Source organism: Parasteatoda tepidariorum, chromosome 7, assembly GCF_043381705.1.
Source record: "Parasteatoda tepidariorum isolate YZ-2023 chromosome 7, CAS_Ptep_4.0, whole genome shotgun sequence".
Classification (NCBI taxonomy): domain Eukaryota; kingdom Metazoa; phylum Arthropoda; class Arachnida; order Araneae; family Theridiidae; genus Parasteatoda; species Parasteatoda tepidariorum.
The window spans coordinates 81,572,425-81,599,121 of record NC_092210.1 but is presented as its reverse complement, the minus strand read 5'-3'; the positions used below and the strand labels follow the sequence as shown (position 1 = coordinate 81,599,121).

At 28.5% G+C, this 26,697-nt stretch overlaps 1 protein-coding gene across 1 annotated transcript in view; it reads right to left on the bottom strand.

The window, feature by feature from the left end:
- LOC107440240 (protein patched-like) overlaps window positions 1-15,767 on the bottom strand; it is a gene marked incomplete at its 3' end in the record, with an annotated part of 71,400 nt that extends 55,633 nt beyond the window's left edge. The window contains 2 exon segments of the mRNA NM_001323808.1: window positions 14,780-14,972; window positions 15,463-15,767. Coding sequence (NP_001310737.1) covers window positions 14,780-14,972; window positions 15,463-15,603 — 334 coding nt within the window. The 5' untranslated portion in view covers window positions 15,604-15,767.
- Window positions 15,768-26,697: the final 10,930 nt, after the last annotated feature.

Genomic DNA, 26,697 nt, shown 5'->3' with positions numbered 1-26,697 from the left:
TTCCTACTAAATTTAACCCATGAACGGCATTTTCTGCGAGCCTAACTTCAAGCCACAAATAAACAAACGAAGTGTTTGATCGTTTAAATAGCTGCTCGCCAGATTTTATTGCATTATAAAGAAAAGTAATTGATATTCGATTTTTGATTAATAATTGATTTATGTGGATAGTGGCATAGAATTTAGCATTGCGTCATGGTAGATGTTATTCCTACTAAGTGGAAGTAGTTGTGTTTTTTTTATATTATACCCAATTCCTATAATGAGATCGTTTTCTGATAACAAAGCTATCTTATTATTTTGAAGTTCATAAGATTATGAATTAAACGAAGTTAAGCATTCAAGAAAATTTATAAAATAAGAATAACGCTAAAATTTAACCCTGTATCAACCCAAGATAAAAATATAAATTTTAAATTATTTATTAAAAATGATACAAAAAAAAAGTTTCTTCGTAGTCTCTAAAAGTTTCTTCGGACTCACTAAATGTTTTTGTTTTAAAAAGAAAATTTGTTTGAGTACTAGCGGCAAACTATTTTTAATCAGATTCAAAAAGAAAAAGAAAAGAATCAAGCTTCCAATCATAATTGGGCATAATATTAAAAAAACACAACTACTTCCACTTCGAAAATGTTAGTAGGAATAACATTTACTATCGTGCAATGCTAAATGAATGGAAGATAGTGGTTCTTGTTTAATATTTTACATGCGCTAATTTAATTTGATTTGAAAACATTGATTTTTTAAAAAATATGGATTCTATAGAATGATGTCCGTTAAGATTAATTGATTTGATGCCTTATGTTGTCAGAAGAGAAAAAAAAATTTTATTTAATCAATAAACTGAATTTTAAATATGTTTACTAAAAACATTAACTTATTTAGATGAAACAACAAAATCAATTATTACAAAACGAACTTTTCTTTATAATACAATATAATCTGGCGAGCAGCTATTTAAAAGATCGAACACTTCATTTCTTTATTTGTGGCTTGAAGTCAGGCTCGCAGAAAATGCCGTTCACTGGTTAAATTTAGTAGGAATAACACAACCTGTGACGTAGGCGATAGTATACCCAATTTTAAAAAAAAAATAATAATAATTACTTAAACATTAAAAAATCTTATAAGTTAACATTAAATCTTAAAAATAACAAAACTGTGGGGGGGGGAGTGCAGAAAATCTAATTATTCGTTCGCTAAGTGGAATCTCTATTCACTGATACTTCACAAAAATAAACTATTTATTCTTTTCTTTATTGAGAGAGATGCCCCCACGTGCGGAGTAATGAGTAGTAAATTTTCAAGTCATGTTTTCGCTGCGTTCATTCCACCCTCTACCTTCCTTCCTTTCATCCTTAACCAGTTTTTAAAAAAATTAAACGCATAAATTCCTTCTCTCACGCATGCTGGTCGATAACAGAAGAAAGAAAGTAAAATATGCGAATGAAACACGTCAGAGTTCTGAGCACGAAGCGCCAACAAAGAAAGCAATGTTTACGGAACTAGACGAAGATTTAGGGAAATGAACTGTTGAATAAAATTTCGTCACCACACTTCGACTTAAAAACATTTTTACTGGCTTTGAATCTGATTTATGCAGAGAATGTATAGCTTTTATTGTTATGTTAACGCCAAAGGAGCCGTATTTGTAAGACTCATTTCTCAAACATTAGAACTAACTCTCCTCCATCTTGTTAAAAGAAAAAACAAGTTAATCATTTAACAGGGTGAAAACAAAAGTTGATAAAGAAAATCTAACAATTTAATTAAACTTTACTTAAGTTTTCAAGCAAGTGAAGGGATTCAATTGCCAAAATATAGCCTTAACATAATTGAAGTAGCTTCCAACTTTTAATGGTGAAGAAGAAAAACTTTCCAGAACTTCTGATCCGTCTACCAATTTCTGCCATTCATTATATTTTACAACAGCTGTATGACACATGAGAAGGGGCAAATGTTATCACTTTTCCCTTTAACGCAATTCCTTATTGTCATTGACATTAAAAACAACAATTGAGTAGTTATAAAAATATTACCTAACCATTGCCATTTTCATTAAGAGTAATTTTTACAAGGTAATGGAAGACTTTCAAGGATTATACAAGATGCTCGAAAATAGCATATAAGGCCGATGCATTTTCATTTAAGTAAGTATTAGTAGAGGGAAATCATAACGATAAGTAAGCAGAAATATTTTCATTTATACAGTAAGATATTCCTACAAAAAAATTTTGGTAAAAATTCATAAGTGCTTTATTAACTTAAAACTCTAAAACAGCTATAAGTTTTTCAATTCTTAAGTCAAAAATATATTTTAAAGTATTATAAGTCACTAAAAATATCGAATTTGGAGTGAGTGGCTTTTGCAGAGTGGCAGATGTCAGGGGGAAAAGTAAATTTTGATATTTTTAATGTTTAAAAAGTCCCTTTTGAGATGTGGAATTAATGTTTTGAGAATAAAACAAATCAGCGCTTGCAAACGTAACAATTGTCAGGTAACAATTAAAAACTGCACATGGGCTGTCAACAAATGATGTGACGCTTGTGGGGGAGAGGAGTTCCTGAAATAGTGACATTATGTGACAAGGGCGAGAAGGAGTAACGAGAACTATGACATCACACATTTTAGTTTACATCAAAAAAATTAAAATCAGATTTTATTAAGTGATAAAAATATTTCTGATGGTTTTGCTTTGATCACTTACGTTGGTTTGACCTCGTTTTGAAAAAAAGTAATGCCGATAAATATTTAAATCAATCCCAATTATAAATTAAAGTGGCATTTACTCTTTAGAATAAAATAATGTGGATAATTTTCACAAAATTCGTAAAACGTCCAGAGAAATTTTTTTTTTTTAAAAAAACAAAGATTACTGTTTAAAATTGCTTTTTTCTTTTACATGGTGAGTAGCCAAATTACTCAACAAAAAAATAAGCACCCTTTAAGCACTTTTCAAGCACTCAAATATTTTTAAGCACTTTAAAAAAAATATCATAATTAGGTATGGTTGGAAAGTTTTTGAAAATTGACGGTTTTGTCTGGTTTTAATCGTCATGCAAAAAAAAATTTGGCATTGTTTTTGACAATTGTTAACATTTTTGAATCATGTAAATCGAATGGCGTTTTTATACGCTACGGACTGACGAAGCGCCGAAATAGATTGGGGTTAAATTAATTGTGAAAACGTTGAATAGAACACTGTGGCAGTTGCCTTTTTGCATTATTCGTAGCAAAAATCAACATGGTAACGAAAAATCTCAGTTTGGAAAAGGGAAAATTAAGCACTTTTTAAAAACACCCAATGAAAAAGGCACCTTTAAGGGCTTTTAAAAAACGAAAATAAACACCTTTAAGCACTTTTTAAAAACGCTACGCACCCTGTGTTAATATTGTTATTGCAAAACAATTTTTTTGTTGTAAACCATAAACCATATTACTACTTAATAAAAAATAAGCACACGGGAAATTATTATTTTTATACTAACAAATATCTTTCAAACTAAATTCAGAATTATAATCCGACTTATAATATGAACTACAATATAGCGTGACATGTGACAATGGAGTCAAAAATATTTATTAAAAAAAAAAAAAAAAAAAAAAAAAAAAAAACAAAGCATCAAANAAAAAAAAAAAAAACATGGCATTATTTAATGGATAGCCCCATACTGAAAAGCTAAAACAAGTTATTTTTTACAAGTCATCTCTTCAAAAAAAAATTTATTCCTAATAAGCAGTTAAGTGTAAATGAACACATCTGTAAATTTAGGTACCTATGTTGACAACATAATATGAAAATTAAAGATGAAAATATGAAAGAAATGCAAAATCAAAATCTACAACGAAAAAAAAAATAATGATAGCATAAGAAAATCCTGCTACACTGAGCAAGAAAAATTTCTAACTCCCCGCGGCATACCTCCACGCGCGCCAAGATGCCCCATGATGCATCGCGAAATGGCGTCGTTACCATGACAACGAGCATTTCCTGCCTATCCCACCAATGGCGCAGCGTTCTTTCCCAGCTGCCTTCATATGATGCTCTGTGTGTGGTCGCTCCATTCTTCCTTTTCTCCGCTGTCCTACATATCAGTAGAAGAGAAGAACCAGTGAATGAAAGAGAAGACCATTCTTATTTTTCTTTCGAAGGGCGTACATTTTCTTGAAGGTTTCGTTTTTCTTGCAAGGGGAACTTTTTTTCTTCTTCTAAATATTAATTGAGAATATCTTGACAAACGCATTCTTCTTCATAAAAATATCGTCTTCTTAATAAATCCTATTACGAAGGAAGATGAGTGATTGTTATAACAAGTGATCTTATTTTAACAACAAATAACTAGTAATCCAAAAACAGTTGTTCTTACGCCCAAAACATTAGAGCAATAAATTTCAATATGCAAGCATTAAGATGTAGTATAGTTAGCTAAAACAGAAGAAAATATTTTTCAACATCCACAGGTCAGTTTTTGGAGTTTGAAAAGTTATTTTAAAATTTTGTTAAAAATAACAAAATTATCACCAGTACTTCAGCATTTTCTCAAATTACTGATGCCTATTTAAATTTTGACAATAATTATAAGCCAAAAATAAATTAATGTTTTTAAACATCATATTTAAATGAAATTTCATTAGCAGTCTTCATTCTCTGAAAAAAAAAAATTTACACCATAATAATAACCCAACAGAATTCCTCCTTGCCAAAAATTAATACAACAAATCGCTATTCGATATTTTGCAGTGTTACAAACAAGAAAAAAAATGCATATTTATAAAAATAAAAGAAAACTAACGTAACATTTCATATGAGAACTAAACTAGCTTCATACTATGCTCTCGAATCTACATTTCTATATAATCAGCCCAGCATAACAGGCTCCAAATTTTTTATTTCAGCACAATGACTGCAAATTAATGAATAATCTCTCTCAATAATTACATTTCCATAAAACGATCGGAATGCTAACGGAATTCAACAGTCTAGTCAAATATCTACTGAAAGAACTAACGACGTTAGGTAAGTTGTCCCTCGTAGTGTGTCTAATTTATAGAGCATTTTTGCGTTAACTGCAGCGAAGAAAAGAAGTTATCCCCCAAAGAATGTTATGCCAAAAATAGTGTCAACAAAAGAGTCGGCAATTTCTTTTTTTCCTTTGACACCTCTGGTTTTGTCAAACGTAATACGGAATCCCAACAAAGCACCTTCGAAAGCAAAATGTACATGCAATGGGGGGAATAGGATTAAGAAAAGCATTTAAATGATTGATAGGTATTAAGATATAAAGAAGATAAAAGAGGACTTTTAACTACAAAAAAAAAGGCATCTAACAACAAGCGTTCATGAACAAAGTTCGAAAATACAGAACAGCATATTATATTTGAAATAAATATTAATAGTAATAAATCATATTTATATGTTTGCTTCAATAAATCAAATAGATTATGCTACGTAAAATAAACACTAAAATCCAGGCAATTACCCGCAAATTCAGCAATTAAACGATTTGAGACAATTAAATAAAGTACTTGAGAAACATTTAGGCTTAATTTTTGTAATGAATAAAAAAATATTATACTTCCTATATATACCATTGGTTGGGAATCCCTTTATAAAAAAAATACAGGGGAAAAAGTACTGGTCATTAATAGAATTTCAAAATCGCAATATTCTTCGAATTCGTCCGAATTAAATCAATATTTCCTGAATGAAATTGATCAACAATAACGATAATATCGCATTAGAAAATTATCGTCTATTTACCTGAATGAAATTGATCAACAATAACGATAATATCGCATTAGAAAATTATCGTTTATGAATAAAAATTAAGAGCAATGCCGATAACAATAGTAATTTAATCGTTCTCGTTATTATTTTATTTTATTTTTTTTACAAATTTATTACGAGTGAAATGTATTGCAATCATAGTATATCGTGAGAATACTTTAAAAAATTAGTGCGATACTTTAAAACATCGATATTTCACTATATGTCGCCCAATCCTATTTTAGAATCAAAATAAACATGCCTTTCGGGTCTTCTAAATTGAATGCGATATCATATCTATAACAAATACTGTTTAAAAAAAAAATATCGATATTTCACCCAACTCTAATTGATTTAATATGCATATCTTCATTTGTAACCCACCCAACTAACATAAAAGCTGTTTCAACACCTGCCACCTATAAATAGGTGGTTGTTAGAGGAACGAGAAACAGGACATGGGATAATTTATAGACGGACCCCCACCCACAGCGAAAGGGTCATCTGCCGCAAGATGGAATTCACCTAGAGTCATCAAAAAGGAAAAGCGACCTTCAAAGGCTTCCGCTCCACAACAGTTCCGCCTACCAGAGAAAAAGAATGACATTAGAAGCAACAGAATACAACTTCATTCCACTATCAGGACAAATGAAGTTGCTCAAGGAAAAAGATGCTTCCAAAAGAGTGGTCATGTTGATGTCTCAATCAAGGAAAGCGCGGGATCGACCCAAAATTGATAACGCGAATTAACATTATTTCCCGATCATTAACCAATGCATGTAAACAAATACCTTCAATTATAATAATGCCCACTACACAATTTTTGAATCTTACAATGTAAATCAATATTAAAATACCGTGATATCAATTAAATTATAACAATAATGACACATTTCCAATCTTTGAATCATACTTGATTAGTACAATATAAAATAGTAGAAAGATGATTTATTTCCAATTATTATGTAATATGTATACTAAACTCAACACATTTTTTGAATCATTCTGTAAATCGGTAATAAATTAATTTAATGATAATTATAATTTACAATTTTTATTTATCTTATTGTGCACATTACTAAGTGCCTTGATATCAATTCAATCATAATAATACTGTTCAATTCACAATTGTTTAAACTAAAAATTATGTATCAATACTAAATGCCATCAAATAAATAGAATTGTTTTCTTTGAAAAAGTCGAAAAACTAGAAATCAATGTAAAACTATAGAAACTATCAAAATCTAAAATTAATTAAAAAATATTCTTACAATGAACTAAAATATTTGCTGAAAACTAAAATTAATAAAAATCTTTTTTTGTCATAATACAATAAAACTACTTTTGGACGAAATTTAAAACAGAAAAGATGAATTAAACAAACGATGCGTGCTGCCATTGATAAAATTTAAAAGAAATTCAATGCCATAATACATTGTCAACTAAACTAACAACTAAACGAAATTTAAAGTCAAAACAATTCACATCAAAATTCCTGAACTAAAGCTGGTTTCTAAACCAATCTTTAAACTATAAGCAATAAATCTAAATAGAATCAAAATCTTTTGAAATTTTAGACACCTTTGAACTCCAACAAAAAAAAATTTCTGAAATTTTTTTGCTCGGCATTTTTTAGCTGAATACAATAATTAGCTGAAGCGTAAGCACAGCTATCTAAACCAAAACAAAATTTGAAAGCAGAAAAATGTAACAAATATATAAAAAAATTTAACAAATATTCCAAAAACCTAATACTTTCTGCTACAAAGAATTGTTGTCGAAATTGAATAAACGCGCATAAAACCATTTCAAAAAAAAAAAAAAGTGAGAAATAAATGAATTAAAAAAAAAGCCAAGGGGGGAAAAAAAATCCCTTATCTCAACGGCAGCTCTAAACATTCTGATATGCGGCGTGAGAAGGCACTTTTATCTGGGGCCACACAAGTAGAAGAACGGTCGGATCTCTACAAAGGGACTATTGACAACATTTTGTTTCAGTGGTGCCTTCATCACTAGTTCAGACTCATAAAACGCAAGGCTGGCCATTGGGCAACAAAATGACTTCATCTCTAAACGATTGCACAAACATTCAATGCCAGTGGTACCCAAATGATGTTCCGCGGAACCCTTGCGCTCGGAAGGGTCACGGGTGTTCCAAGAGTTCAAATTTTTTATATCGGTTTATATTTTTTGAAACATGTAATTATATTAATATCTAAAACAATGAACAATAATTTCTTTGACAGGTATCTTTATGAAATTATTTAAGTAAAATGCCAGTAAGAAAAAGGCATGGCATAACTTATTAAAAATAGCATTAGATTTTCTTATCAAAAAAATGTCATTCTTCACATTAAATATTATCAAAATAATTAGTAGTTTTTCTTTTGTCAATATGTTCACAGCAGAATAGGTAGTTCCACGAAAAGATGCTCGATCAATTTAGGGTCTATGCCACCAGCTGTAATGACGTAATACTCTCTATTCCGTTGCTTACATTAATTTAATGCAAGCATTAAACTATATTAACTAGAAGAATCACATTTCAGTCAAACAGCATGTATTTTAAAACACTTAACTTGGTAGAGGCTCTTCTTCACAGATAGAATAGGTATTTAATTTCTTTCATTTTTACTCGAATTACGAAAAGAAAAGCACCGGAATAAAAAAGAGCACAAAAAGAGCCCATTATTTGGACAGTTAAACCAGAATTTAATGTAATTCAGTAGTTATTCGAATGAAATATTTTATTCATTGAAAGGTAATTAAATATTTTAAAATAATTAATATTCAAAATATAATTTAAAGTTGACTGTAAGGAATTTTTAATTTTATATAACACATATAAAAGACATTATAAAACATAATTTCTCAATTAACAACAGCCTCTCAGGGGCTATCTTTTGGTAGGCTTAAAATATAAACAAAAATGATAAAATATTTCAATTTAATAAAATATAATTCCTTTACAAAAAATAACTAGTTATTTGTATATTATTATTATATCACAATTACTGTAATTATTGAAATTTAGAACAATTGTAGAATTGTTCAAGAGTGGGGAAAATACCTATCCGAAAACTTTTAATTAATCCTTATGCATTAATTAGTTTTTAAAGAAAAATATCTAATGTCATTCGAATAAATATTCAAGTACGGTCAATTCTGGCTCATCGGTCAAAATTTAGAGAAATTTTTTTTTTATTTCATTTCAAAACTAACGATGATGTCCATTTTGGTTTGCTACCAGTAAACTATTCAGCCAGACATGAAAAAAATATCAATGTTCATAAAAGAGAATTGTGTGTAAATAGTCCACTCTATTAAATAAAGGATATTGGAAAAGTCTAAGCACACATGACATCTGCTTTTAGTATCCCATTTTAAGGAGCTTTTCGAAATGAGACATGTAAACACTCTGCACTATAAATCGTTAATTTTGAACCCAATACTATGTTTTCTTTTCTCAAAGCTCACATTCTCTTCAGTCAAATAAAAGATGTGTTTTAATTTCCTGCAGGGGCTGGGCGAAATTATATTTTAAGACGATTATCATTTTTCCAAATGAAATTCTTAATTTGACCTAATCAGTAATTCATTTGCTTCAATAAAATTCCATGAATATCCCAAGTAACTTTTTATAATAATAGTAATATCTATTCTTATATAACTTTAAATAAAAATTATATTTTTAATAATTATAATAAGAACCACTTTTTTATGCATCCATGCCCAATACAGGCCATATGAGCAATAAAGGAACGGAAAGGCAGGAAGTTGAAGGCAAAGAAAGAATCGAAGAACTCTCAATATTAGTTTGTATTCTTAGCATCAAGTCCCCTAATTAAAATGTTCCCAATCATTTAATGGTAGAATATTTAGTCTTTGATCTGTAGGGCACGATAAGGAGGTATTTTGTTTTTGATCGATAAGGTAAGGAAAAAAAAATACTTATTTTTTTCTTTTTGTTTATCTATCGGAACAATCGGAAAAAATTCACAATTTTATAAATTTGAAGTTAATTTAAAAATTTTCATATATATATNTACTGAAATATAATTTTTCGCTGTCACGTACTCTTCTAATGACTGAAGTTAAATTAAGTATATATATATATATATATATATATACTTAATTTAACTTCAGTTATTAGAAGAGTACGTGACAGCAAAAAATTATATTTCAGTAGCAATTAGTTTTTCTAAAAATCAGAAAAAATCATCAGAACAATTATTTAATTAATTAATTCGCTAATTGATTGGTTTTAAAACCAATTCGAAATGTAGACAATGCTCAAGATGCGTGTTTACAAAAATGGACTCCACACATTTCTCGCGACTCTACAAATTTCAAAAATCTCATAATGTTTCATCTCATAATTTTTGAATTTTGACAGTGAGAAGCAAGTGTAGAAATGATTTTTACGGAAGCTGCGGTTGGCAAAAAACTATTTTTTTAGTAATATGCAAAGATGATCGAAAATAAGATATTACCACAAGTGAAACATTCAACTTAGCATTGCTCACGCAATCTTTCAATCATAGTAAAAGTCTGCGTATTTAGAAATCAAGATAAGTTCTTCCGATACATAATTAAATTGATAATTATTTGAACTCCATACAACATTCGCTAATTGAACTAACCAAACTATATTTAACTATTCACTTTCGGACTATTTGAATTTTATTTTCGTAAAAGAAGTGCTGCGATGGAAGGTTTTTTGAAGATGAGCCAACTGGTATCTCTCAAAACTGACTCATTTATGAAATAGGTACTTCATGACGAATTATAGACAAATAGGCATATCAATGGCAAGGAGAAAACTAGAATTTTTGTAAATTTATAACAATTGATAAAAATGATACTTACGCATTCTTTTTTTTTTCATCAAAAAAAGTCGAAAGGTGTAATACTTCACCTAATAATTTTTATTTGTTTTCTAAATAAAATAAGAGAAAATAAATTCTCCAAAATATGCCGAAAGATTAGACGAAATTTGCTGAATAATAAAAACTGTTTTAACAAAAAAAAAATTAATGCTTAGTGTTCAATTCTTTAAATATATTAAAAGAATTCAAAACAGTGACAACAAAATTAAATAGTTCAAGCTTACAACAATTGATTGCGTTTTATTGCTTAAAGCAGTGTTTCCCAAACTTATGACTTTTGTGTACCCTTTCTAAATTTTCCGAAACTCTGTGTACCACTAATAAAAAAAAATGAATGTATTTTATACTAGAAAAAAATTGCACAAAAGTTAAAAATCACAACTGGCTGGTTAACACCACTAATTAACACAACTGCAAAAAATAACCAATAGAAAAATACGTAATCGTAAATTTTCATAACTAGCCTTGTTTTTAAATAAAGCTTTTTGAAATTTTCGTTTGTGGCAAGATATTTCGCATAAGAACGCGTACCCCCACTAAACTGCTCCCGTACCCCTGGGGGTACGCGTACCACACTTTGGGAAACACTGGCTTAAAGCTTATCTAATATTAAGAAGCCAATACAATATAAAATTCATAACAAGTAACGAAGCTATTAACAATGCGAGAAGGCAATTAAAAAATTCCCAAATCATCCCCTTTTCTTAATTCAACAAAATGGAGAATGTAAAAAGTAAGTACAAAACAACAAATGAAACAGAATATTCAGATTCCAAAGCTGCCTCATTAGAAAACAACACCTGCAGTTCGTTAGCAAACAGGAAAAAAAAATCATTGATTTGGCTGTTTAAATGCATCTGTTTTCCCATGAATCTAGGCTTTTAACACTTCAATCTCAATGAATTCCAGAATCCTCCAACTACAGGAAACAGCTCAATTACTAGCATTCTCCAGTTCATTCATTGATATGGGGCTGAAGGAGGGCCCGAAGTAGGGGGAGAGTCGGCGATTCGTTTGGGACAGTTTCCTGTGACAAAGTGAGTGTCAAGACCCCCATTTCATTCTTAAAAATCCCCCTACACCAGCACCACAAGGGGAAGCAAAAACGAGAAGGCAACAGACAAAAACTTTTCCAAGAAAAAGAGGGGAGGTCGAAAGGAGATTATTTTTGAAAGCAAGCATCTTTTCCCCCAGGCTATGGGGAGGAGAAAATGAAGACTTCTCCCTCATTGAGGTTGGGGAATTGTTTTTCATTCCAAGAAACTGATTATTCAAGATTATTTGGAAGGACTAATAATAAGAAAAAGTGACGTGTAATTGTGAAGAAAAATATGAAGAGTTTATCAAGAAATATATTATTAAATGAACTAAGTAAAATAAAAATAATAAATAAATAAAATAATAAATAAGTATACAATTAGAATTAAAACCAGGCAAACATTAAGAATATACGTAGTACAATTTTGAAGGAAAAAAAAGCATTTTAAGGTTCAAAAGGAAACAAGGAAAGAGCATTAGCAGTTATAAAATAAGAGCGTTATTAGCGATGTGTTAAGAAAACGGAAACCGTATTTTGCTTAATAGAAATTCGCCAATTGGGGAAGGATGCTAAAAATAATATCATGAGTATGAATAAAAACATTATACTGTGTGTATTAAGAGCCGTCTAAATTTAATTTAAAATGGCGAAAACTTCTCAAAATAATTGTTTGACCAAAGGAATATTTACTAAAATAAAGAGATTTGAAAAAATCAAATTAAATTAATTTTACTTGAAAACTAATGTCTAATATTTAACTAATAATAGTCATGATTAAGCCATTGTTCAAAATTTATTAAAAATTACCAAATAGATGCTTCTTTTCTAAAGCCAGAAAAAAAATAGAAAATGCTGAGAGGCAGGTTTAGTAACATGTATAGATAAATATAAATGAAATGTAATTCATTTTTAACAAAAATTTCTAAAAACAAGCTTTTAGATTGTTGTCAAAAGCACACAAAATTGTTAAAATTCTGTAAAAATCAAATGTGAATCTAGATTCAGTCTAAGCATTTAACATTACTTCCAATAAAATCGAATAAATGACATGATAATTGTATAGAATGAATGAATGAGTAAATCCAATTTTTACTTGATCATGTAACCTCAGGAACATAGCTTTAAAAATAAACTTAGTAGAGATCTCGAAGAACATGTATTCAAAGAATAAAATGAAGAATTGAAGTAAGAAGAAAAATCATTACAACCCTAACATGAAAGCAGTGTTCAATTGTAAACTTTAAAAAAGAAAAGAACAAAAGAAAAAAAATGGGGCATTCTACTTAGACGGTATTAGGTAGTCCTATCAAACAGTTCAGTACCTATTAACACTATAAGAATAAAAACTTCATTAAGTCATTCTCAATTACTAATTTAAAGCATAAGAAAAGTTCAAAAACTGTTCAATGGAAAATATGTGTATTATATGTCAAAAAACATTTTTAGAAGCAATCCTACATTTAAATTTAAAAAGTTTTGTAATGAAACATATGAAACTGATTATTAAAAAAAAAAAGATCAATATTTAAATGTTATGTTAGAATCAAACTAATGTGAATTAATCCATAGAATACTATCAATTTTAATGTCTCCTTTAATTAGCAATCATACCAGACTCGCTTAACATAATAGATTAATGTAATCCAACAACATATTATAATAATAAACAAAAAAACTGAATATTGAACAGAAGAATAAAAAATTTCTTGGTTTTCCTTCTAAACAAATATCTACCATTTCTATAAGAGAAAAAAATCTAAATATTACAGGGTAGAGTAGATTGAGAAGTTAAAAAAATGTCAATTGTAGGCACTTAAGTTTTATAGTGTTGTAAGATTATTGGCTCCTAAAAATTATGCATATAGTAATAAATATATATAAAAAAATGATTACTCATTTGAAAAGAAATAATAACATTTGCTTTATTAAATTTTAAGGAAATTAAATTCCAACGTAATCTAAATACAAGCACAGTAAAAACATACTTTTATTGCAAACAAAAATCTAAACATTTTTCTACAAAAATAAATTATGGACTGTTTTAGATATATAATGATTATAGAGATGACCAGGTTAAAATTGATTATCTTAATGGGTTCCTTAATGCTAGTCTAAATAAATGCTAATGAAAGTAACCTTTGTTGTTTACCAGAGATCAAAACAAATATGCTTTCTGGTTTTCATAGTGAAGAAATATCCCCTCATACACTTGTACCTGATCATTCCCAAATTCCAAAATAATACTAAACTCTATGATATCAATGAAAAATACTTAGTCACTAAATGGGAAGTGAAAAAGATCTTATTTTTATTCAACATCTAAGAAAAGATAATTTCTTAAACAGATGTAAAACATTATGAAGGGCATTTTTGATCCTCAATTTCTAAATAAATTTTGCTGAGTGACTAAAAAATTTTCATTCCAATGTCTGCCAATAACAGAAAACTAAAATTAGACACATTATAATTATTATTATAACAGATCACGATAACAGAAAAAATTTAGATGTAAATAAATGATTCCATTTTGGGAAATTTAACAGCTAAAAGTAACCGATTCCACAAACCAGTTTATTACACAAAAGGAAGGCAACTTCAATAGTTATATGGTTATTTACATTAAAGTAGAATTCTTTCAACTTTTATTCTCCATTTCTTAATTTGATTTTAAAAAAATAACCTACATCCTGCTATACCATAAAAATATAGTTTAAATCAACAGTTCTATTGTTGATTTTAAGCAATTGTCAGATAATAATAAACAATAGACAAAACACGTAACTCTTGACAGATTCATTAAAAAATATTTTTGAACATTGAATATACATATAATTAAATCTGTTAGGATATTAAAACATTATTATAGGCTAAACAAATTTAAGTCATGCATCCGGTAATTATAATAGAATATATATAGCACATGTTAGCACCATAAACTTAACCATATTAGACTGACAATATAAACTCACACATAAATCTAATAATGTTGTAAATCATAAACTTAACCATATTAGACTGACAATATAAACTCACACATAAATCTAAAAATGTTGAGAATAAATTTTATAATTCAAAGTACTTACCTTCTACCCAAAGTTTTTCTATATCTGTTTCCAGAGAAAGTGATTTTAGTCCTATACAACAACATCCCAGAAACAATAGTCCGAGAAATATAATTTTTCCTGCATTTCTTTGTATTCCACATCCTAAATAGTAAAGTCTTTTTTGTAACCATGCTCTAATTGCTAAAGCGTCTCGATTACCAATGGCTTTGCCCTGCAATAATGACAAAATTTGAAGATATAAAACACAGTAATGACGCATTTATTTTACAAATTATTGTTTATCAACTTTGTTCAAAACTAATCAGCACTCCTTTATTTTAATTCAGTTACTTAATAAAATTTATCAGCGATATTAATATATAATTATATATTTATAAATCGCTCACTAGACTCGGTCGTAGCCTAAAATCGAAATTTCATTCCTTAAAATTTCAACTCACTCAATTAAAGAATAAATCTCTACATAAATAATCATTTAATTTCATTATTACGCGACCACATGTAAAGCCTCATAACATTTGATTATCTGTATCAATTCATAACACTTGTCAATTTGTTTATATACTTTTCAAAAAAAAAATCATGATTAAGGATAAGCAACTTTTAACTACCATGTACAGATTGTTTACATCATTTAGGCTTAACGTTCCTTTTGAAATTTTTATATTTTGATCCGTTTTTTTTTCAAACGATCAACTAACCTTTTTAACTTGTGCTAAAGCTAAGCTAGCATCTGCCCAGGTAGTCCTAATAAACAAATCGCTGTCGGGTCGTAGAGATGCCTCCTTTGACGAAACTCTAGTACCCTGATCTCTTGTATTTGACTGTCTCATCGAAATCATTTTCGTGAAGCCATGATAGCGTACGTCCAGCAGCTAAGCCCGCTGATTGCAAGCGAGATTTTAGCTGGGCGAACGTCGATCTTCCGATTGCTTATTATGAACGGTAATGTTTACCGTCTGCACGATGTCCGTAATATATCCATGATACGACAAGTCACCAATACAAATGAAATCGCAATGAAGAAGACGTCAGACCTATACACTGTAAACACATGATTTGATCAAAGGGGAGGATGCTTAATCGTAAGGCCTCTCACTCAAACAAGGGTTACTATAATAGTTTACTTCGCCAATTGGCAGGAATTAAATGTCATCGCTTGGCGAGAAGAGTTTGAATTATTACTTCTTTTTCTGCCAAACTTAGAAATTTCTTTTTATAGAATTAATTCATTTTCAACGATTCTTCAAGATTTGTTTAGTGTTCTTTGTACATGTAATATTTTTTCACATGCATAAATATTTTTTTCAGTGTTCGTTGTCCATGCTCATTGTTTAGGAGCTTCTTTTTTTTTTCCAAATTAGACCGAAATATAGTTGTTTGTCATAATAAGAATTATAAAATAGTTTCTTATAAAATTTGATGTCGACAAAAAATGAAAAATAACACTAAAACAGTTATAAGATTGGTTACATCATATCATATTTCAGAATAATGAATATTTTTTAATACACTTAACAAAAAAAAAGAATTCCATAAATTGTGTATATTACCCTTTTTAAACTATCAACAGCATTATGATCATGCTCATAATCATAATGAAGTACTAGGGGCAAAGTTCGGTACTAAAGATGTTCGTGTTCGGTACTAATGTTCCTCGGTGTTCCACTTTGAGCACCCTAGCCTTTTAGAGAATCAAAGCCATAAAAAAAAATTTGTATAAAGGTTCTTTTGTTAAACCNTTTTTTTTTTTTTTTTTTTCAAATTAGTCCGAATTATAGTTGTTTGTCATACTAAGAATTATAAAATAGTTTCTTATATACTTTCTTTCACTAAAACAGTTATAACATTAGTTACATCATATCATATTTCAGAATAATGAATATTTTTTAATATACTTAACAAAAAAAAAAAGAATTCCATAAATGGTGTATATTACCCTTTTTAAACTATCAACAGCATTATGATCATGCTCATAAGCATAATGGAGTACCAAGGGCGAAGTTTGGTACTAAAGATGTTCGTGTTCGGCACTAAAAAAATACTGATATTTTAGCATCAATAGTAAAAATTTTAAAAAAAAATTCGTTTCCAATGTTCAACGTCTCCTTAAGTTTCAAACTTATGAATGCTGCTTTAGCTTCTTCAATTGGAAGATTAATTTTTTTTTTTTTAAATATGGTGTAATTAGCCGTATTGTAATTTAAATTTCCGCTCCAAAGCCGGCAGAAAAACAAAAACAAAAAAATCTATACTTTTAGTAGCATTGAAATTCTCAAGATCTATACCATTTGAATAATTTTTTAATTAAATTTTTTTTAATTTTTAGAGCACTAATTGAGAGTTGAAAAACTCTATAGTCTATCTGAGTCTCCTTAATTTAGAGTATATTGTCTTCCTCTCCTCTTATTCTTGTAAAAATATGTTAAAGAGATCACTATTTTAACTTTGATTTTTCAATGAAAAGTATTTGCGGGTATGAAATTGAAGATTAAGACTCCCGAAAAAAAAACCGACATCGAAATTTTTTATTTTCAGACTGGGTGAAAATAGACAACTTCGAATTTTTTTTACTTATTATATTTAAACTAAATTTCTATTGGATTCTTCGAAATCGTATGTAGATATTGTATAATGTCAGCAATGTTTGAACTAAAAACTAAAGTTTAAGTGCAAATTTATTATTTTTATCATGCTTTGAGTATTAATGATCAGAATTTTTCTTTAAAAAAATTATATCGAACAATATATTTAATTCTTTTTCATTGTATCTACGAAAATGTTTAAAAATTTTAGTTCAAAGCACTAGTAACCATGTTATTGATAGAGAAGAAAAAATATTTTGATATTTACGCATTACAATTTGTTGTGGAGTTGTAAGCGTGACATAAACTACTTGCAGTATTTATACTTGGCTCAAATTTGTCCTTCTTTGAAAAAATAACTATCATTTTTTAAGTAAAATTATAAAATATTTCAATCGCTCCTTTGTCTGTTGAAATTGTTACGAAAATAGAAAAAACTACCATATATTTCAACAAAAAAAATTACAACTTATAAACCTTGAATAAATAACAAACTTTTTTGGCGATAAATTAAAAAAATACGCCAATTTATTTTAATAATATCGCCAATAGTGTTTAAAAAAGAGCGATAGAAGCTTTCTTCTGGTATATTATTTGTCGTTATTTGCATACGATGCGCCACCCATTTTAATGCCAGTAACGAGACTGATGAGAACGTGGAAGCCACAATGATTGGTTACGGAATAGACTTCCCCCTGACTGGTTTCGGGGGATGGCCAGGCAACGAGTCACCAGAGAGACCACACACGAAGGGAGTAAACAAAATACTGAAAAAAATACTCCATGTCCTAAATAAATGAGGCGCAGAGGGGATTATCGTAAGAAAATATTGACTTTAATCAATTCAAATTGAAAAATAAAAACTATTTCAAAATAATAACTTTAAAACTTCAGTGGAACAACAAATAAAGTTTTATTATATTTATCAGTGATTCGTGAATTAATAAATGTTTATCTTTAGTATTTAAAGAAAATAAGATAAAGAGTTAAAAATAATAACTGTTTTGGAATAGCTTTACTTGTATATTTTAAAATAAATACGTATGTCAGTTTAATTGAATAGAAATAGAGTTTTGGAATTTCTCTATAGATTGTTATTATTTACAAGGATTGTGAATTGTTGAGTTGGGATATGGTAATATTTAGAAAATTGATCTCTATTATCTTTTTTTTAATCTATTTTAACAACATAACATCATCACATTTTCACATCATAAGAGCTTATCTAATTAGTGTTTTCTCTGTATGTAATATTTTTATTTTAGCAATTGAGATACTGAATTAAATAAAATTGCTTCATATCATTTGTATACCAGACATTAAGGGACATTCGACTTGGTCGTCAATATATATTATTGCTACGAATATAGATTGTAATCTCTATGTTAAATTTACGAAAAAATGGCTCAAGTTTATAATACAATTCTGACATCAATACTTTTTCAATAGATTTTTTTTAACTTTTGAATTAATTTTTTTTACACGCATTTGTCATAGAAATTCTATTATCTATATAATATTCAGCATGATTTATATAATATTATTCTTTACATCGCAAATAGTCTTCAAAAAGACATTGGTGTTATACTTTCGCTCGAAATCGATCATTATTATAGATTTTATAAAAAATTACATGCAACATCCTTTTAAACGAAGCATCAACATGCAACATCCAATAAAAAGAAACAATCCACAGACAAAACTAACGGTATATTTTTAGTTTAGGCGGTACTTGAAATCCGCCCGCATTTTTATCTGCAAAATTTAGTGCAGTAGAGCGCCGATTATCCGAATCAATTGGGACCCAAGTCAATCCGGATAATTGTGTAACTTTGAAAAACGGCTATGAGAAGGTTTTCAAGTAACTTCCCTTCAAACTCTTCCCAGGCTAAGATGTAGCAATTGTAGTAGTGCCTGTTATACCATATTACAAATGGCATGTTTAACACTAGATTGCCTAAGTAAGTCATTTTGACTGATTTTAATTTCAATTAGAAAAACAATGATGTATATAATGACACAATTTCTTAGAATTTTGTACAACATATAATTTTTTTATTGTTAATAATGATTAAGAACTTGTTATATAACTGTAAATAATATAAAAAATATTAAAAATTTATTTTAAACAAATTTCTTTACATATTTTGACTGAATTTTCTTAAACTTTTATTAGAAATCTGATAAAACTATTTGCCAGTTGCCACATACATTAAAATTGGGCGAAAGATTCTTTTCTAGCTCAACGAAGAACAAACAAAGTCATTTTTTGACCCCTTTCAGCTATTCCGATATTAAAAAGAAATAATAATATTTTTTATTTTTTGAAGGTCGAAAAAACTCACGGTTTTTGGACGATCCGGATAATTCGGCAATCCAGTAAATCGGCATTCGGATAATCGGCGCTCTACTGTCTTTTCCATTTCCACCTTCTCTTGTTTTTTCTATCTTAACCAGCAATATTTTACAAAACATTGGTCCAAAGAATGGCCCACCAGGAATTCAGAAGATGCTTTAAATTGTCAAGCTGGATAGAAATTTTATATTCAAATTAAAAATTCTAAAAGAAATGACGTTCAGCTGCAATGTTGTTACATATTTTTATTCACATAATAATCAAATAGATTTCTAAATATCTCAGAGGGCAGCTAGGATAATGTCATTTCTTGTTTTAATATTTATTTTGAGTTTTTGTTCAATTATAGAAATCAACTGGAAAAATATTTTTCCAGTAATTCACTCTTAAGCACCTAATAGCCGATGAAACTAAATGCCGGTATTTTGTCTGTTCTTTTTGGTATCAAACTATTTGATTTTACGCAATCAATAAAAGGTTCAGATGAAAAATAGCTTATAAATCGAGAGGCAGTCACTAATAAATCTGTAAATCGAAGGAGGGAGTTGAAGTAATGATTCAACATATTTAGTTTTGACTTTTGGAAATCCATAGAGAAACATGAATATGTAAAATGAAATTAAAGAAGCAGAATAAGCCAACACTCAATTCTCATACTTCAAAAGAATAACTCCTTTAATATTAAAAAAAATTTATTTCAATCTAGCATTTTCAATTTTAAAAATTCTCCCTCTCTCTAAAAAAATATTTCTTGTTGTATCATAAATATTAATACAATATAGTAATATTGAGTGAAATTTGCAATATACGAAGATACCACTTTTGAGGAATGGGTAAGTCGCATACCTGGGTGGTAATCAGTCTTCAGATTTACAAAAGCTTATAAGAAGTGGAAACACGTGTTCAAAGAACATGGAACCTATTATACTTGTACACATGGAACCTATTATTCGCTTTGTGCCTGTCCCTTGAAAGATAACTTGATATCAGTAAAAGAGAATTAAGGCTTTTAACAATGTTTTTCTAAAGTATAAAATAATCAGTGAAACTTATTCATAAATTCCAAAAATTTTAGGTGCCTACATGTGTTTTCTTTTAAAAACTTGAAATATACCAATCATTACTCAGACAACGATATCATATAATCCTCAGTTAATGTCACGCGTCTTCGGATATTTATTCTACGCACTTGCGATAATAATCTGCCGATAAGCTGATTTTTTAATCACATCTGTGTTAAACAAGTTCAACCAGTCTTTAACATAGTTAGTGAAACTCTAACTGAATATATGAATTAAAATCAAGTCAGAATTTGTTAAAAGTAGAACCTGGATTATTAAAACTGAAAAACATGTATGTAGTGAGAAAGGCTGTACGCATACAGTTTTATTTAAAATTTAATACTAAATATTACTACTACATTATTAGAAACAATTTTTTTTTTTCTTGCTACGTTGAAGCAATCTATGGTTTAAATTTGCTGCACCCTTGTTTCAAATTTTAAATATATATTATGGTAAAAATTAATGATTCGAGAACTTGATTGCACGATAGTATAGTTCAACTAGAATAGAAACACTGTTCCAATTAACAACCTTATTAAGGCTGCAGTGCACTTACATGATACTATGGTTCAGGGCATCGGTTCCAGCTGCATTGAATGACTTGCTCTCATTTTTTGGAGATCTTCCTCTTGGCTGTTGTTGGTTCCGATTATAATTCGAGCCTTTATTTCCTTTAAATCTTGTAAACTGAGCTAAAGAATTAAGAATCAAAATTTATTTTTATATTATTATTTAAAAAAAAAAAANCGAAGTCTCTTGAGTAGTTTTAAAATTGTTCGAAATTTCAATAATTCATTATTGTAATATAATAATACACAAACATTACTTTTTTAACTATTTTTTTAATTTTATTAAATTGAAATAAACGTTGAACCGATTCTTCTGAGTAAATGGGGGAAAAAGAGCATTGAAAAAACAGCCTGGATAAAATACTGGAAAAATTGCACAGAAAAAAAAGCACCTATTCTTTAATAGAAAGACGAAGTCTCTTGAGTAGTTTTAAAATTGTTCGAAATTTCAATAATTCATTATTGTAATATAATAATACACAAACATTACTTTTTTAACTATTTTTTTAATTTTATTAAATTGAAATAAACGTTGAACCGATTCTTCTGAGTAAATGGGGGAAAAAGAGCATTGAAAAAACAGCCTGGATAAAATACTGGAAAAATTGCACAGAAAAAAAAGCACCTATTCTTTAATAGAAAGACGAAGTCTCTTGAGTAGTTTTAAAATTGTTCGAAATTTCAATAATTCATTATTGTGATATAATAATACACAAGCATTACTTTTTTAACTATTTTTTCAATTTTATTAAATTGAAATGCTTTATCATTTTTATTAATATTTTTAACTTATCAAAAGATTATCCATCTTGTGACACTGTTATTAATTGATATATTATTTTTAACAATATTAATATATAATTGTATTTACAATTAAAAATTTTGAAAGAAAAATATTAAAAGTTCCTTTTAGCGAACTTCAAAGGAAACTTTGTGCAGTTGCGATTCTTAAAAATTATTTAATTGAGTTCGAATAATTAGTTAACTGCAATAAATTCAGGTTCAACAGTAAAAATCGAATCGGTTGCAAAATTTATATAACAGTTAATGAGATGTTTTTTTCCTGTGCTATTCCTTCTTAGAATCTCAAATTATTTTTGATTTTGAACTATGTCTTAAAATTATACAAGCTTTTTTTAATTAAACAAAAACTTTTCAGGCAGGATTTCTTTCAATTAATTTTCCACTTGATTTTACGATATCAATTATTAATACGCGGAATATTATTAATTCTTATTTTGCATTTAAAAACTAATTACTGCTTAGAAATTTTGAAGCCCGTAAATCCGTACTTCCATTAAATAAGTATAATTTTAATTTCTACTTTTTTTTTTCAATCCTGAAGAATCCATTTCTTACGGAAAGCATTTTATTACAATTGAAGCTACTTTCGTTTTAGTGGCATGCTATCATTTCTATTTAATTTTTTTTTAACAAGATTTATTATTTTATTTAACTTTCTTCTAAATAATTTATTCTATTTTGATTAAAAAGTTGGTTTTTACTTTATAAAACACTTCCGAAACATTCGAGGAGTTCGTTTTTTTATCGAACGAATAATAAATAATATTTGTTTCATTTAACTATTTCGACCAATTTATTACATAAATAAAAACTGAAAAAGAAAGTTATATTTTTATTACGCTATTTTTTCCCCACTAAAAATACATTTCGGACAACAGAATCATACTGGTGTACTGTGTTTTTCTTGTCTAGTAAGAATTTTTAAATCACTCAGAGACGATATTTTTAACTTTTACTTTTATTCAGTTCTGAACAATCCATTTCTTACGGAAAGCATTTTATTACAATTGTTATAATTACGTAATTGTAGATATTTGTTTAGATTTTGCAATGATATTCCAAGTTAAAATGATATTCCACTACATTACCGTTTTTAACTTATGGTATTTGCAAAATCTCTTATGTACAATAAAAGTACAATAAATATTATTATGTATACAAATTATATTATATAATTATTTACAATAAATACAACTAAAAATGCATTTTGCTTAATTAATTGCAACAAATAATAATGAATAAATAAAAACATTGGAATCATTGTAACTTTATTATCTGAGTTGGCATTTGTCTGAAAATTTCGTGCCTGATTTTGTTGTGGTGTTCAGTACCGATTAATTTATGCTTTTTTTGTCCACCTCCTACGAAGAACGGGTATTCAGCTAGTTTATTAAAGAAAGAAAGAAAGAGAAGAAAAAAAAGTTATTTTTTGGGAAGTAAATAAAACAAATAACGTATAATTTGCGAGCATTTATTAATCACAATATAGAATATTAAAACTTAATTTCAAGCATATTAAAACTTAATGCTTATCAAATCGAAATTGTCCTTTTCGTAAAAGTGATAAACGTTATCAAATTAAAGCAAAACTGTTTCTTAAAAGATCATCCAATCAAAATAAATATTCATCAGTATCAATTCTTAATGGTAGTCCACAATCAAGCAATTGAATTTACCACAATCAAGTCATTTTCTTCCGCACTTATTCCTTTCGGTGGACTGTAAAAAAACTTTAAAATACAATACATTAATCAGGTACTTAGGTATCTTTCCGTATATTTAAATAAAACAGGATCTATTGGCACCATAGCTGTAATGCCAATTACCAAAATTTATTTCGCACCTTTGGCAGTTTTTTATTTTCCCTGGAAATGAATAAGTGACTTTTCTCCATTCAATTTGCTTTTCAAAGCGTAACCTATGTAAATATATAAATATATATTAGATTTAATTACCGTTGATTTTAAACTATTTAGTTTTATATAAACACCTTTCAAAAGCGTAACTATAAACAGAGTAAAAAAGTGGTTTTAGATAATTTTAAATGAATAACTTTAAGAAATCATTGAGAGATTTCGTACTTTCTCCATGCGTAAGCGTAAAATTTGCATGCTCGCATTCTTCTCACTCTCTTTTCTTTTTCCTTAAGATTTTAAGCATTTTAACGTATTGTTGGCGTGGCTAGCATAACAAAGCTACTAGCACGCTGTTCGTAGCTGTTGAATGTCGTTTTCTGCCTATCTTCGAAATAACAAATATGGGCATGGAATGCGAATTTGAAGAAATGTATTGACGAAACGAATCGTGTGATTTTTTCACAACTGACTGAATTAATTAAAATGAATTATATTGGTTTTAGTTGAAATGAATGATTGTCGAATTGCACTTTGGTCCATAAACTAGATTTCTCTTTGTTGTTTTTAAACTATAGAATATATTTATTTCATTTATACAATTTATCAAGTTTCACTTCTTCCTGTTAATTTACAATAATCCATAATATTTTTTTTGTTCGGCAATAAATACAGAACTTGATGATATTTTGAAATGTTTAAAGGATATTTTATTTTGAAAATGAGGTATACTCTATATTTTTCCGTAGTTTCGAAGAGATCGTCCACGTCCACTGTAGATGTTTGTTTAGATTTTGCAATCGAAGTTAAAATAATATCCCACTATGTTAGCGTTCTTAACTTACGGTATTTGTAAAATCTCACAATGTGCCAAAAAAGAAAAAAAGACCAACCATCCTGAATAAGTTTTGATCTAATGATCGGATCTTCCCGTTCCAAGGCTCAGTCTTAATGGTACGAGGGGGGTGGCTTCAAATATGCTAAATAATTAGTGCAAGCGATATTTTAAGTTAAGAAATCAGACACAAGAACGGACTTTCTCTGAATAAGCATACCTTTTTGTTCGACCGATTCAGATTTCTGACCCCCAAAATACAGAGGGTAGCCGCAATCTGGGTTCCCAAAGTTTGGTCAGGAGAGCGATCTAAAGTTTCGACCTCGTAATGCAAATTTTTTTTTTTCCTATTTCACTTTATATTGAGAACTTTTTAAGCGAAATTATAAAATTTGTTTATCCAAAGAAAATTCCACACAAAAAAATAAATTTTAATTAATAAAATATTATGTTTTATTATTTTATTTTATTGTCGAAAATATTTTGAACAGTAAGGTGTACAATTTCCAACACCATTTTAAAGTAAGTAATTTTACACGGCAAAATGCAAAATTTTAGAGAAACCGGTTAAATAGTTCTTAAGAAATCAAATTTTAAAAAAAGTTGTATTTTTAAAATTTCATTTCTCAGGAACTATTCAACCGATTTCGCTCAAATTTTTTATTTTGCCATGCAAAATTACTTACTTTAAAATTATGTAAAAAAAAAAAAAAATAGTATTCCTAACAATTAAAAAATTTTTGGACTATTATTAAATAAAATAATAAAACAATAATAAATATTAACTGAGACTTATTTTTTTGCATGGAATTATCCTTGGATAAACGAATTTTAAAATTATATGCAAAAAATTCTCACTTCATTAAAAAAGTTCTCGAGTTACGGCGAAATACGCAAAAAATAAAATTAGCATTATGAAGTCCAAACTTTGGATCGCTGGTCCAAACTAAACTATGAGGACCATCTTTCCCAGATTGTGGCAACCCTCTATCTTTTGGAGGTCAGTAATCTTAATCCATCGAAAAAATGGTATGTTTCTTTAGAGAAAGTGCATTCTTGTGTCTGCTTCAATTAATTAGCAGATCCAATCATTAGATCAAAAGTTATTCAGGGTGGCCTGTTTTTTTTTCTTTTTTTAAATTGCGCATTGTATGTACATTCATTTAAGTTTGATATTTTTTTCACAGGTGCTTGCGCATTTCTACAGAACTGACGCATGCCGCAACTAACTAGGTGGCTTAACTTTCACTTGCCTATTACCGTTGATAATTGAGCTTACCTGACAAAACAAATAAAAAATAATTAAATATTAAAGAATATGTGTGACGCTATAAAATATATTTTTTATATTGCTGCAAAATTAATATATGATCTATCCTATACTCGAAATTGCAAAGTATTTTTGCTCGACCTGTTGGTAGTGAAATGTTTAATGCCCCATCCACTGATCTCCAGTTTTCCCTACAATGTACCCAAGTTTTATCTGAAAAAAAAATGCATTGTGGTAACACATTTATTAACTCTATTACTTTAAGGTGCTTAAAATAAATATCTGCATTAAATAATTATTAAAATTAGGTAGAAATATTTTGGAAAATAATTTTCACGTAATAATGGATGGGTGATTGTGTAAAGCTAAGGGTGGTGGCGCTAGTGGTAAAATTGCTCTTTCAAGACTTCCGGGTTACTGCTTCCGATATATTTTTACGCCGCAGATTGAAAAAACGCGCCATCATATTATTGCATCATATCTTTTGCAGTATTTCACATGTACCGAGTTCTTTCTTTCAGCCTTTAAACTTCAGCATTATCATATTAATATTATAATCATTAGAATATTTTCTAATTAGGCTAACTTAAAAAGATATTT